Source organism: Saccopteryx bilineata, chromosome 1 (genome assembly GCF_036850765.1).
Source record: "Saccopteryx bilineata isolate mSacBil1 chromosome 1, mSacBil1_pri_phased_curated, whole genome shotgun sequence".
NCBI classification, from domain to species: Eukaryota; Metazoa; Chordata; class Mammalia; order Chiroptera; family Emballonuridae; genus Saccopteryx; species Saccopteryx bilineata.
Window position 1 is genome coordinate 137,138,829 of NC_089490.1, and position 14,285 is coordinate 137,153,113.

Here is a 14,285-nt window from a genome sequence, read left to right on the forward strand (position 1 = left end):
GAAACAGAGAGGAAGCACTAATGCGGAGCACTAGAAGTGGAAAGGGGCAGAAGCCAAGGACACAGCAGAGATGAACAAGGCAATGCAAAATCGTAAAATAACTTTATGCTCATATATTTAAAAACTTAGGAAAATAAAAATTCTAAGGCTGCTTAAGAACACACTTGAATGTAAACAGAGTTTACAAATCCATACTGGCTCTTCTATTTTAAGATCCCAGGAGTCCGGGAGATTAAATAAAAAGTTAAATTGAGAAAATTTATGGATAAGCACTATTTTCTGCCCTGCAAGCTAATCTGGTCTCTATCAGGGACTGTGCTCGACCAGAAGCTGCCCAGCCAGTGGCTGAAGGACTCACCTTTGCCTCTTGCTCATTGAAACTATTCGTGCTAAACATCTGAGCCACAGCCTCAAACGCTGCTGTGAGTGGCAGCATGAACTGCTCATACTGGTCTTCATCCTCTCCTGAAAGGGAAACAAGCAGGATGTGGCCCCAATACACACAAGTCAAAGCTGTGTGTGTGTGGCAGTAAGATGGTGTGAAAGATGAGCAGATCTTAGCCTAAACCCTGGTCGGCAAACTGTGGCTCGCAAGCCACATGTGGCTCTTCCACAAAATACCACGGGTGGGCACTACCTGGATAAGGAATGTACCTACCTATATAGTTTAAGTTTAAAAAATTTGGCTCTCTAAAGAAATTTCAATCATTGTACTGTTGATATTTGGCTCTGCTGACTAATGAGTTTGCCGACCACTGGCCTAAATCAAGGGGTCTTTATTACCCCAGCAAGTATTAGTAATAATTTTAGAATAAAATTTCTATATAGGAACAATTTTTAAACTAGAAATGGCAGAAATCATCTTGTCCAGGAATGTTCAAATATTTTTGAAAATGAATTACAATATCAGAGATTCAGATGTATGTGTATAAGGTACCATGGTATTTATTTATTTTCCTTAAGTGAGAACTATAGTCAGATGAGAAAGCGCTGAGTATGGAACTAGGTGAGACTCAAACTTGAATCAGGTACATGTAGAGACTTTATTCATATTTTTTTTTTCAGTAAACTTTCATAAACCTAAAAAAATTTTTGTGTCATTGTAGTAGAATGAAATTTAAATAACTCAGAATTATGATGCCCTTCTGTTTCAGTTATTAGTTGACTCCAAACTGCTAATATCACAGCGAGAGCTGAAAAGGGGCTATGCCTTCTGGGACCACATGCTCTATGAGTGGGAAATCCAAGGCTCTATGAGTGGGAAACCCGACCGTCTCGGGTGGGTTGCATCCCTATGTGGGGTGGAGGGGTTATAAGGCCAACAAGATGTGTTTAGGAATCTCAATTCCCAATTCCCTTATTTTACAGACGAGAAATATGAATAGAATTTTAAAACCACTGCACATTAGCTGAAAACTTCAGGGGCGTATTGCTATTCTTCTCCAGTCACCAGGACCATGACAGAGTGAGTACTCTTGGCAAAATCAGACTATTATTGCAGAAAGTTTTGTTACTGTTGAAATAACAGAAAAGACACCCTACCCCACCACATCTAGTTTTCTATCCTCAAGTAAAAATTTAGAACAATGCCAGATTACTTCATGAACCTCTAGGATTTATTGCAGTACCTAAATCCACCATGAGGAGACGCCCAAGTGCTGTGTAGAAGGTAGTCCGACATCGCATGTCAGTCAGGTTGGACTGATTGTTGATACCCAAAAATGAAAAGTGCTCGCTCTATTGAAAAAGAGAAAACAATTTAAAATGATAAAAATGTGTTGAGGCAGAATGCAAGAGCCTATAATTTTAGAACTACTGAACTCTTTCAAGCTAATGGCTATATCATCATTCCTCAGGGATATGAGGGGTATAAAAATTTTTTTAAAAAATATTTGTTACTGTTACCTACAACTAACTTATGTTAGTATGAATAACAGTAGGCGACTTCCCCTAACTCAGATCCAGATTGTCTGGATCCCAAAGAGCAGCTGAGACGACAGGGTAAGAGGGCAGGGTGCAGGGGTCAGAAGTCTTTGGCTACAGTGGCGTCAGAGCCCAATCGAACATCTCCCTTGTGTGCCGAGCAAGCGTGTGCCGTAGGGCGGCTGCAGCGCAGGTGTAGAAGAGGAACTAAACGCACTCACCGTGTGATTGTTCAGCATGAACTGCACCGCACTTAGCTTCACTAGTTTCCTTACACTACTGTATGTAAAGGCAAAGGAAGGAGGTCAAGGAAAGTGTGAATCTTTAATGCACAATAAAACTGTACTTCAACCTAAGAAGTTTTTTCCTTTGCTATGAATCCCATGCCCAGAGAATCTTATCCTTCTTAACCACTTCGAGCATGACACTGCCAACAGGGAAAAAATGTGTTCTCTCACTGACCGGTGAAGAGAGCACCCACACCAAACTCCTACCTGGAAGAAAACAGATAAATCCCAGTAGTTTCCCCAAGAATCATGAATATCCTAAAGTAGCTTTTCTCAACAAGGATTCTGAGAGAATTGAGCCCTAAAGCCCTACTTAGGCATCCACTGTGGTGAATTAACTTTCTCTCTTATGCATTTAGGATGGAACTAGCCCTATATAATCTTTGGGAGAATTGAGAAAAAAGTCATTGAGTACTTTTAGGATCTACTTCTCCTGCAGACCCGTGGCTGTGAAAGGCTGTCTAGAGCAACATAAAATTCCCAGCAGACCTAGTCCAAGTCAAGAGGGAGCACAGACAGTACTCTTATTGCAAAGCTTGTCATCAGACTGCCTCTACCAACAGGCAGATAGAAAATTGAGATGGACTTGGCTAAAATCTTGGCCATAAAGAGTGTGTGCCTATCAGAGAGATCTGTTAGGTAGTTTTGGATCTTAGAGAAAGCCAGGGATAAATCTGCAGTAAACTATTATCTTGTGGGTTGGCTCATTTTTGGGATCTGAATTATTCATGAATTCTGTGTGGGCAACCTTAGCTCCTAGGAGAACAGCAGATATTTAAGTACAGAGAAAGCTAAATTAAAGTGGAAACAGCAGGCAGCCATGATTTCTAAGACGGCGGCACACCACTGATCCTGCTGTGCACCAGAACTGGCTGAGAAAAGGATATCCAATGGAGAGGTCATTGAGGAGCTGTAGTGTCTTGGAGGTGATTGGCTCACAGCGGCCCCAGTACTTCAGGTTGGTGATGCTGGAGGACAAAAAGAAAAAAAAGCAGGAGACACTTTTGATTTGCCTGTTCCTTGAGGGAGAAGACAATTACCCATCATGAACCACCACACATCTGCATCACCAATCCACAGACATCACAACCACAAAAAATGGGTATAAAATCTCTGTACTTACATTTGGTTGACTAGAAAAATTATCCTTCAGATAATCTTCACTACTTGGTTCCAAAGCTACACTGGCCCATACCCAGGCCCTTGGAATTCTGGGGCACTCCAGGGCTGATTTCTGCAGCAAGGGTAAGAGATTTCTGCGGCAGTGATAACACGCAGACGTATGCGATTCTGCACCTGCACATCCACTGTCAGCTGCAGAACTCTAGTAGCCCTTGCGTCGGGGTTCTCGGCTGGCAGAGTCCTTTAGACCCCCTTTGCTGTTTGTATCTTAAATATCAACCAGCTCATGAATATGTGGATTGTGATGGTTGGAAGGAGGCAAAATGTCACTTTGCACACAGCCCTGGGTAATTTGGTTCCTATTGTGTGCTTTGGTCAATTGAGTTCCTAAAAAGGGGAAAATGTAAACAAAGGGGCACAACTTAAAAAAAAAAATAACAGTAACAAAAATAGGGCCAATTAGGAGTTTTTTCCTTCCAACTTTGAGATTAGTCAAATAATAGCACTAGAATTTGGAGATTCAAGACTCCAAGGGTGTGATGCTTCTTGAGAGGAACAAGCCTGTCATCAAGTGGTGAAAATCAGCACCAGACGGGAATGCCCATGTGGGCAGCTCTGGCAGCAGGGTGGAGAAGCGAGAGGCTGGGCCCCATCACGGGAGGGAGGGCCATGTTGCTAACGCCGTGACGGGTTCACCTGTGATCCCAGAGGCTATGGATGACATTCCACGTGGGCAAAATTAAGTCCCTGCCTGAACAAGCCTGCAATGCTCTGGGGCCGGGCCATGTCTCTAAGCACAGCTTGTCACACACTCATATGCACAATTTTCTGACGCAAACGATCAATGCTGGAATACCAAGGCACTGGCAGCACAATGCCAAGATCACATTTTACAGTTGCAACAGGATCGCAAGGGACTCTTGCTGATGGCAAGCCAAAACACTTACATTTTTCCGATGAAGACACTTAGGACCATGGTCTCGTCATTCAAGCCCAGAACTTCAGAGAGTCGGCGGTACAGCTGGTGTTGTGTTATGAGAAAGTAACCGGAAAATCTGGATTAGAAAAATCACATCCCAGTACTGTTTTTGTCCTCACTCAGGGGGTAAGATGTGGGAAGAAAATGGATGCAATGCTGTGGAAATCTTTACTGAAGTGATAAGCTAGTTTCTAAGTATTACAAACTACTGAAAAGATGCTGAGCTATCTCACCAGCTTCCTTCAACCCTGAATTTATGCCAAGACTGTCAAACCTTCTGCTGTTCTGAACAGCAATTCACAGAGACTGAACACTGACAGTTCTGGGGACACCAAGAGATGTTGTGACTGGCTGTTTAAGTATATGGAACACTAGAGAAATGGGTCCATTCTTTGATGAGTCTGCCTAAATTCTACAGACTGAGAGAGACACTTAGACTATCCTGATACGTAGCATCTGAAGACTGAATTGTTACCAGTCATTTCCTCAATCAGCTATTCCACAAGCAGAAGGGAGAACCAATGCAGCCAACTGAGAGTCTGTTACCTTAGAGGATTTTTGCACCTGGTCCCCAATGTAGATCTTTCGAAACTGCTCAAAAAAGCTCAGCATGGCCAGTTCTAGCTTCTCGTTGCCTGCCTGAGCCAGGCGGGAATCTGTCAGGTTCATCAGCTGCAGCACCCTGGGGGAAGAAGAGCATGGTTCTCTCAGCAGTAGGATATCCTGGTCTCTGGACATGGTCCCACATGTCTCCTCTCCCTGCCATCCTATCTGAAAGGCATTCTCTGCAGGCTCTCAGTGCTGTGGAGGAAACAAAATCTCCTATCTCTGCCTCATAGGAACTGTAGCCAAGAAATAAATATGAATCAGTAGATGTTTAAAACTTCCAGTCTACTGAGACTGCCGAGTAAGGCAGAACGTATAAACAGCTTAAAAATAGTGGGAAAAACACTAGTACTACAGTAAAGGTCTTCCTTGAAACTTCAGCGAGACCTTGAGTAAAGCAATTTATTTTCCGAGTCCCAGTCCCTTGTCTGTAAAACAAGGGCAACTGAATGAAAGCAGTGGTTCCCAAGCTTCTTTCTCACAGAGCCGTGAACAGAATGGAGACACATGGAGGATGACGTTCACAGGTGGTAACACTTTCAGGGACCAGGAGCAGATACACTACTTCATCCCTTCTCCCTGTACCCGTCCCCCCCAAAAGAAAGCATACTGGAATACAAGTAAGTGAATGTTAACTGAATAAGAATAATGTTATTATAAGTGAGTCATCTGACATTTGATATTGTGATAATAGGAAACAAACTATTTGTGACATATCCTGAGTGAACGAGATAGACTGAATCAGACTCAGTCAATGTACTGTGACACTTAGCTTAAGATTGGATATAGGAGAGCCTGGCTAAACTCAATTTATAGTGTGACACACAGTGTCACACCTGGCTGCAAGCTCACAGTGGTACTAGATGGCACCTTTAGTAAATCTTTGCTCGGCTCTTCAGAAGATGCCAGTGTGATGTGCTGTTAAGACTTCTGTCAGGGTTAAGACACCCAAGGGCAGACGGGCGTCTGGTAAACAAAATGGGGGTGGGAAGAGACATGTCGGGACTTTCAGAATAAGAATTAGGGCTATGGATTAAAATGTCTTGAGACTAATGAAGTCTAAAGCATCATATTAAAATGTTCATCTCTAAGGAGGGTATTTGAAAGTTTAGACTGTGCAGGGAAGCGGTTCTCTGAAAGGCCACAAAACCATTTTCATAAAAACATTTAATTCTCACAAAAGGGTGTGGTGGGGTTTTCTAGAGGCTACAAGAGGCATAGTATCACAAGAGACTCTGCAGAAGCAGGGATGAGAACCCGGCTGACTTCTACTGTGCCGGACATTAGAACAAAAGCCACGTTCCTCAGTTTTTTTAAAAAAAATAGTTACTAAAAATATTATTTACCTTCATATGTAATTAGGCTGTTATTTTTAAATGAATTATAAAAAATTCTGTTTTATTTCTAATACGATAACATTGACAGATGTACATCTGAAATTAAGTGAGGCCTCTGAGGTTCTAAGGTTTGAGGAGCTCTGCTGCAGGGATTAAAACGCCCACCGCACTACTTCTACATTCAGGAAATTTTTAGAAATCATTAAATGTGTATTGATTAGTTTTAGTAAGATGAGAATTACATAGATACAATTTAATTTGAAATCCTGTAGGTGGAAATGTATATGGTCAGGAGATCTGAAAAGCTGTGGAAACTCTGTGATTTAATAATTTTATCCTAGGGAAACATTGGAAGAACAAGTTTCCTATTAAACTTAACTCCTATATGGTGAAAGCAGCCCGCAGTTTAACTCTGAGGTATTGTCTTTTAAACAGAACTAAAAGTTACTTTCAGTCTGGTGTTCCTAATTTTATATCCACCAATTCCCTGATAATTACTACAAGTTTTTTTAAAGTAAAGACGGTAGGCAGAGTTCTTGCTGTACTTATAAAAGGTTGGAAGTTGGACCTGTAACAGTCCTTCATTCTCATGGGCAATCAGCTTCATGAAATGGTATTTTATAAATGGGGAGAAGAGTATTAACAGAAGCATGTGAAGCACCTGTGGTCTCACAACCCAAGGCGTATGGGTGGGGTGGGGTAGGGTCACACTGTGAAACAGGGAGCCCCCCTGGGAACACTTACCGACAGACGAGCTCGCCATCCATTGCATCCTGCTCATCCGTGCTGGCAAAGGAGACCCGACCACCAATCACTGCACCAATGATGTACACCAGCCATGTCAGCCTTCCTGCAACAGGAAGATCACCTCCAGCAATACGTTCATGAGGAAATTCCTCACTGTGAAGTTCATTTCTTACTAGGAGCTTCCTTTATCTTAAGAATACTATGGAGAAGCCATAAATTCTTACTTTTCTTATAGAGTATAGCTACTATTCTGCTCTGATAAAGGGTAATGCCAAGGGGGAAATTCATCAGATAAACAATGTTCCCCTATCAGACAAGGCCATTATTTTTATTTTTTCTTCTTTTCCAAGCGAGAGGAGAAGAGATAAGACTCCTGCATATGCCCTGACCGAGATTCACCTGGTAACCCCCATCTGGGGCCATCCTCAGTGCCAGGGGCTGATGTGTTCAAGCCATGGCTGCAGGAGGCAGGGGGAGCGGGAGAGGGGGAGGGGGAAAGAGAGAGAAAGGCTAGAGAGAGAGAGAGAGAGAGAGAGAGAGAGAGAGAGGGGAGAAAAGAGGTGGGGAAGCAGATGTTCGCTTCTCCTGTGTGCCTTGACCAGGAATCGACCCTGGGACATTTACAAGCTGGGTCAATGCTCTACTAAGTGAGCCAACCAGGCAGGCCAAGGTCATTATTTTTAGAATGCAGTACTTTCTTCAAATTAAACACAACCAATGCAGATGGATTTCAGTTACTCTTCCCTAGTCCCCTGTGGCATTACACAAATATTCCTGTGTGTATATGAAGGTAACTGATGATGAAAGAACCCTTCTGGGGAAGGCAGGGGAAGGGTGGCACTGAGGATAGTTGTGACTCCACCTCTACGGCCTGGCACTGACTCACCCTCCTGCACAGCAACGTCCATGGGGCTTGCGCTGGCGCTCTGCAGCAGCTCCTGGTAGGACTGGGCAGACTGGTCAAACAATTGCACAAGCAGTGCACACGTCTTCTCATATTCACAACGCCCTATGGTAGACAGCTGGTCCAACTGCTGCTGGACCAGCCCTGTGTCCTCCAGAGGGTCTTCCAGTCCATCTCTGCCCCAAGGGAAGAAACATGCCTATTGACTTCCCCGCCTGAATAGCTCTCCTCCTCTTCATTTAGCCATGACTTCTAACAGCAGAGGCTCATATCCCTATACTACTTTTAACCAAGAAGAAAAAAAAAATCGAAGGCAGATGTCTTTAACCTAGCACCAGTCTCCCTTAGGAATATTTTGCTTGTTGGTGTCCAATCTTTCAATCTGAATTTTTGGACTGAGACCTTGATGCTGTCATTCCTATGATTCTCCACCACTAGGAACTCTGGCCTCTTAGCCTCTCGCTTGCTCTCAATCATAGTCAACTCGGGGAGGACAAGTATCCTGTCTCCAGAGGGAGGCCACTGTGACCAGATGTGTTTTGGAATTCAGAAGCCTTCAGGTTTTAGGGAGGCAATATGATACTTCTGCCATGTAATATGACCACTCAGTGGGCTCTGTAGTGTGTCAAATAAAATTTTTCCACAGCAAAATGTTAAACATTATGAATGGTCATACGGGGCCCAGTGTATTTAGCTACTGACTCGTAAATTTGAAAATCTTGTCATATTACAAGCTCTCTATCATGATATCACAGCATGACATTCCAGCAGCAGCACCATGAACACTAGCAGTTCACAGCTGTGTGTTGACTATGGTCCACACAGTGGGTTAGGACATAGTGATTTAATCCCCATGATAAACTTCGAGCACACTAGCTATTTGTGCCCAGAGTCTACACATGTAACCACTCCCCAACGTGGTCTCATTGAAACTGCCTGAATCCTCAGGAACAGACACTGTGTAGCTAAACAAAAGGATGCCTCCCATGGGCTTCACAAATACTCAGATTTTGAAATGATTCAGGTCATAAACAGTTGAAACAATGAACTATTATGACAATTAAATGTGTCTGTTTCTAAGCAAATTAAGAATCCAGCTTTAAAAAACAAAACAATAAAAATCCCCAGATTTTCAGAGTCCAAGTAAATTCCCCTGAAAAAAAGCCAGTGAGAAAATATATAAAAGTAGTCTTAAAAGGGTTCATTACAAGAAAAAAAATATAACTATGTATAGTGATGGATGTTAACTGGATTTGTTATCATCTTGCAATATACAGAAATACTAAATCACTAGGTTGTACACCTGAGACTAATAGAATGCTGTATGTCAATTATATGTCAATAAACAAAAAGGTTAAATGAACTCTTAAGGGACACCAACAGGACTGGTGTCCTTACACGGAGCAGAAACAACAGAGATACGTCTGCACAGAGAGAAGGCGGTTATAGGCCAGCCAAGGAGAGGCCTCACCAGAAACCAGCAGTGCTGGCACCTTCATCTCGGACTTTTAGCCTCCAAAAGTATGCGGAAAAAAAAGTCTGTTGTTTTAAGCAACCCCCACCCAAAAAAAAAACACAAACAAGAAAAGTCCCTAAAACAAGTAATAATTTTACATAGGTCATTTTTGAAAGGGTCTGGCATTTCTTTAGCTATAGATTTCTGGTAGTCTCACAGTCAGGGTAGACTGAAACTGTGGTGTCGGTGTTAAGGAATCAGTGACCAGCTCCTAGAATCCTTATACCTTCTAGTAAGCCCTGGATAGTGTAACCCATTTTATCTACTTAATATTTTGGGACTTCAGATTACACACTTATAACTTGCACACTATAATCTACAAATGTTTCTGTCTTGTTTAAAGGAAATCAGTGGAAAGGACAAATATTATACTGATATACTTTATATTAAAAATATTGCTACTGATGGCAATAACAGGACACACTAGGACGTTCAAGACTATTCTTTCAGATTAAAAAATGACCATTTATAGTATTAGCCCCAATAAGACTCCTTCCTATCAAGTACATTTTTGCCAACTGAGTGTCTGATCTCTGGCAATTCTGACATCAGACTACTGGTGGGGAGTGAGGGAGGCTGTCCCTGGTGTCCTTACCTCAGTATGATGTGCACAGACTCCAAGCGGGACGTGATGTAGGCTTTGGTGACTTCAGGAGTGTACGTTTCCAGCATGTGGGGCTCTGTAGCTTTCACATATGGCACAGAGGCTGCTAGCCGCTGCCACAGGCTCAAGAGATAGTGCACACTATTGGGGGCAAATTCCCAGTGCTAAGGGAAACCAAAAGAGCAAGAGGCGGGTTTCTTATTTTTATACATAATACACTAGAGTCCTATGCTACTGGACACAAAGGATAAAGACTTTAAAAAATGATAAACTTTTATGGGCTTTGTTCTGTGTATGGCAAGTGGTCTAATGTGTTTATTAGTATTTCAGAGATCAAGCATCAAATGAAAAGAGCTGCTCTACATGGGACAAGTAAAGCTTACCACAAGGTAAACCTTGTGCAAGTGGTTCTCAAACATCAGTATGTGTGAGAATCACTTAAAGAGCATGTTAGAAATAGATGCCAGCACTACACCCTGACCTAGTGAACCAGAAACTATGGGGGTGAGATCCATACACCTGTCTTTTTCATCATGCATCTAAGTTACTATCCTTGCAATTCCCAGATGTCATTCTCCCAATACTCCTTGCACTTGTGTAACACACATGAGTAGATCATGACAGTAACTACTCTGCAGGGTTACTCCTCTACAAGTATTTATATTCCATTTTACCAAGAAAAAAATTTTTTTATAAGGCTAAAGCCAGTGAGCCAGAGAAGAAGTTTCAGTGTTTAGGAAGAAGAAGCCAAGCAATCAAAGACAAACCTGCAGGCTGGTCACTGTGAAGTTAGCTATCAGTCGGATGACCTCAGGGTAGTTTTCCACCTTTACTAATTCTCCCAGTTGATAGTTACTTTTCAGTCGGGCCAGTAGTCTGCAAAACTCGTGATAATTGTTTGGGTCTGATAAACTCTGGCGGCAGCACAGGAGGAAAATAAAATGTAAAACGTGATTCACTCTACTTTCAAATGACATTTGGGATGGCATTAGGGGAGGGGGAATCTAACTTCTGAGATGCACATAACTTTCAGAATGACACATCTGTGTGTTTAAAAGCAATTTTTTAAAAAGGATGATCAAATCGATTATAATAATCACCTTGTGGCATTATTAGCCTCTATTCAAAAAGTCTGAAATGGAAGCCCAGAAGGATCACACTACAGGCCTAAGGTTGTTAAGCTGATAAAAGGCAGATAAGGGCATGAACTAAGCTCTCACTCGTCTGTTTGCTTTGCATCAATTAAAGGCAAGAAAATGAAATTTTCATTTTTCATACCTTATCATTAAGTACAATTAAACTACAGTAGAAAAGTTACACAAATGTTTTACATATATCATCATGGCTATAATATATAATAAACTTATATATTTCTTTATTAGGTTTATATATTTTACTGTATACTTATATCAAACTTTTGATTTTCATATTTATTTTATTTTTTTAGGTGAGAGAAGGGGAAATAGTGATGTAGACTCCCACATGCACTTCAACTGGGATTCTACCAAGCAACTCCATCTAGGGCTAATGCTCAAGTACCAAGCTATTCTTAGTGCCTGAGGCTGGAGCGCTTAGACCAACCAAGCTATCCTCAGCACCTGGGGCCATGCTCCAACTAATAGAGCCACTGGCTGTGGGAGGGGGAGAGAGAGAGAAGGGGTGAAGGAGGCATATAAAAGTAGATGGTTGCTTTCTCTATGTGCCCTGACTGGAAATCGAACCTAGGACGTCCATATGCCAGGCTGACGCTCTATCCACTGAGCCACTGGCCAGAGCCTATTTACATATTATACCAGCATATTTGTTTCCATATATATATATATATATATATATATATACACACACACATATATATATCTTCCATATATATATATACATATACATATATATATATCTTCTTCTATTAGCACAGGAGGAGGACAGACTTTGTTCTGTTTATCACTGTATTGCTGGCATACTATAAGTGCTTCATAAAATTTGCTGAATGAATGAATATGAACTGATTTTATGGTATTTCCAGTGTAAGAAAGCGATATTTTTAAAAAAGTAGGTGTTTAGCCTGACCAGGTGGTGGCGGAGTGGATAGAGTGTTGACTGGGATGCGGTGGACCCAGGTTTGAAACCCCGAAGTTGCCAGCTTGAGCGTGGACTCATCTGGTTTGAGCAAGGCTCACCAGTTTGAGCCCAAAGTTGCTGGCTTGAGCGAGGGGTCACTGGGTCTGCTATAGCCCCCTGGTCAAGGCACATATGAGAAAGCAATCAATGAACTAACTAAGGTGCCGCAACGAAGAACTGATGCTTCTCATCTCTCTCCCTGTCCCTATCTGTCTCTGTCACACACAAACACACGTACACACAAAAGTAGGTGTTTACTAAATCTTTGAGACAAAAGGAACTAAGTTATGGAATGAATATTTGAATGAGAAAAATATCTCTTCACTTCCCACCTAAAAGCAGCCCTATATACTTAGGTAAATATATATTAAAAAAAGGAAACAAAATCAAATTTAAATTCTTAATTTCTTGGGGAAAAATGACTAGAGCTCTATCCTGTTTTCCTACACAAAATGATCCTTCCCACAACTCCTGTATTCCTGAAGCTAGAGGGTGCAAGCTCTTCTTTCAGGCAAATGTTCTCAAGAATATTCTACAAATAGAGATTCACTTAAATCGTTTGAAGAACAACATACTGAGTTGTTTTCTGGGGACTTCCACTAGGTAGATTTCCTTCTAACAGACAAGACACATACACATAAATCAAATACACACACACACACACACATTCACATATATATAAATAAAACAATCATGGATATAAGTATATATTTAAATAAAAACAAATCCTTAGCCCTGGCTGGTTGGCTCTGTGGTAGAGTGCCAGCCTGGCATGTGGAAGTCCCGGGTTCGATTCCTGGCCAGGGCACACAGGAGAAGCGCCCATCTGCTTCTCCAGCCCTCCCCCCTCCTCTCCTTTCTCTGTCTCTCCCGTGTCCTCCCCCAGCCAAGGCTCCACTGGAGCAATTTGGCCCCTGTGCTGAGGACGGCTCCATGGCCTCTGCCTCAGGCTTAGAATGGCTCCAGCCAAGATGGGCAGAGCATTGCCCTCTGGTGGGCATACCAGGTGGATCCCAGTTGGGCACATATGGGAGTCTGTCTCTCTGCCTCCCCACTTCTCACTTCAGAAAAATACAACCCCCCCCAAAAAAAAACCCAAAAACAAATCCTCAAATCTTACCTGTGGATTTTCCAGTATTCGTTTAACACCATCGACAAGATGAGAGAGAAACTTGGCCCTCTCTGCATTGTTAAACAGGGATCTTCTCACGGAGGCAATCTGTACTAAGCAGGACAATACCTAAAACCAGGGCACAACCCAAACACAGCTGAGTTCAAAAGATTGTACAGTGATTTTCAAGATCCTTTCTGCTCCTAATTCTGTTTTTTCAACCCCTGCTACAATTATAATAATATAGAAACATCAAGGGGGGTATAGCTTAGGATATCTCAAACAACTTTATTAAAAGAAAAAGAGCATTACATCCAATTTGATCAAAACAAGTATTTAAATTCACACTTTGGAAATTCACTTAGGCATTATTCTTTGACCACCCCAAATGACTTCCTTGATTCGTGTTAAGATATATATTTAAGGTTTGAAAATACCAAGCAATTCATAGTTTACATAAAGCTTTAGATTTAGTTTTCTTTCTGTTTTACTAAGACCTTTTGGCTAATCAGGCTTTGCTTTGTAGTGCTACAGTGAAATAACCAAGTCATATCTGTACAGTGAAAAAAATCAGTTTTTATGCTGAAAACATTTTACCCTTTCCCTATTGTGCTAGGTAGCTACACTCTCTGCCCCACCAGATCTGTTTTCTTCCCTTCTCCACCCTGCTCTGTTCTCTGGCTGACCTCGGCCACTAACAGCCCTCATGCTTCCAGTTGGCTTCAGCCATTGGGAAGGCCAGCAAAGAGATCAGGGCTGGAGGAAAGAAGTGTCAGCCCAGCAGGGCCACAGCTGGCATGGCTGGCTGTCTCCCCATCTCCCTACCTCTGCCACACAGCCCTCCCCTCAGCACAGAGTCAGCTTTCTCTAGGCCCCCCACTTTGCTTCTTGAAGCTTCCCAAAATTACTTGTCTCAGGGGGTACAGTCATCACCTCTTGTTGGACTCCCTTTATTTGCCCACATCTTTATAAAGTCTTTTTATTAATTACTCTTTTTGAGTACATAACCTTTTCTGACAGTAAACCGGATACAG

General features: G+C 42.1%; 1 protein-coding gene across 1 annotated transcript in view; it reads right to left on the reverse strand.

Annotated features, from left to right (window-relative positions):
* XPO7 (exportin 7) overlaps nucleotides 1-14,285 on the reverse strand; it is a 39,824-nt gene that overhangs the window by 13,132 nt on the left and 12,407 nt on the right. The window contains exons 9-19 of the mRNA XM_066268015.1: nucleotides 13,261-13,380; nucleotides 10,793-10,939; nucleotides 10,017-10,189; nucleotides 7,888-8,081; nucleotides 6,999-7,104; nucleotides 4,858-4,993; nucleotides 4,280-4,353; nucleotides 3,095-3,178; nucleotides 2,145-2,205; nucleotides 1,629-1,737; nucleotides 359-465 (exon numbers count right to left, since the gene is read on the reverse strand). Coding sequence (XP_066124112.1) covers nucleotides 359-465; nucleotides 1,629-1,737; nucleotides 2,145-2,205; nucleotides 3,095-3,178; nucleotides 4,280-4,353; nucleotides 4,858-4,993; nucleotides 6,999-7,104; nucleotides 7,888-8,081; nucleotides 10,017-10,189; nucleotides 10,793-10,939; nucleotides 13,261-13,380 — 1,311 coding nt within the window. The remainder of the gene's footprint in view (nucleotides 1-358; nucleotides 466-1,628; nucleotides 1,738-2,144; nucleotides 2,206-3,094; nucleotides 3,179-4,279; nucleotides 4,354-4,857; nucleotides 4,994-6,998; nucleotides 7,105-7,887; nucleotides 8,082-10,016; nucleotides 10,190-10,792; nucleotides 10,940-13,260; nucleotides 13,381-14,285) is intronic.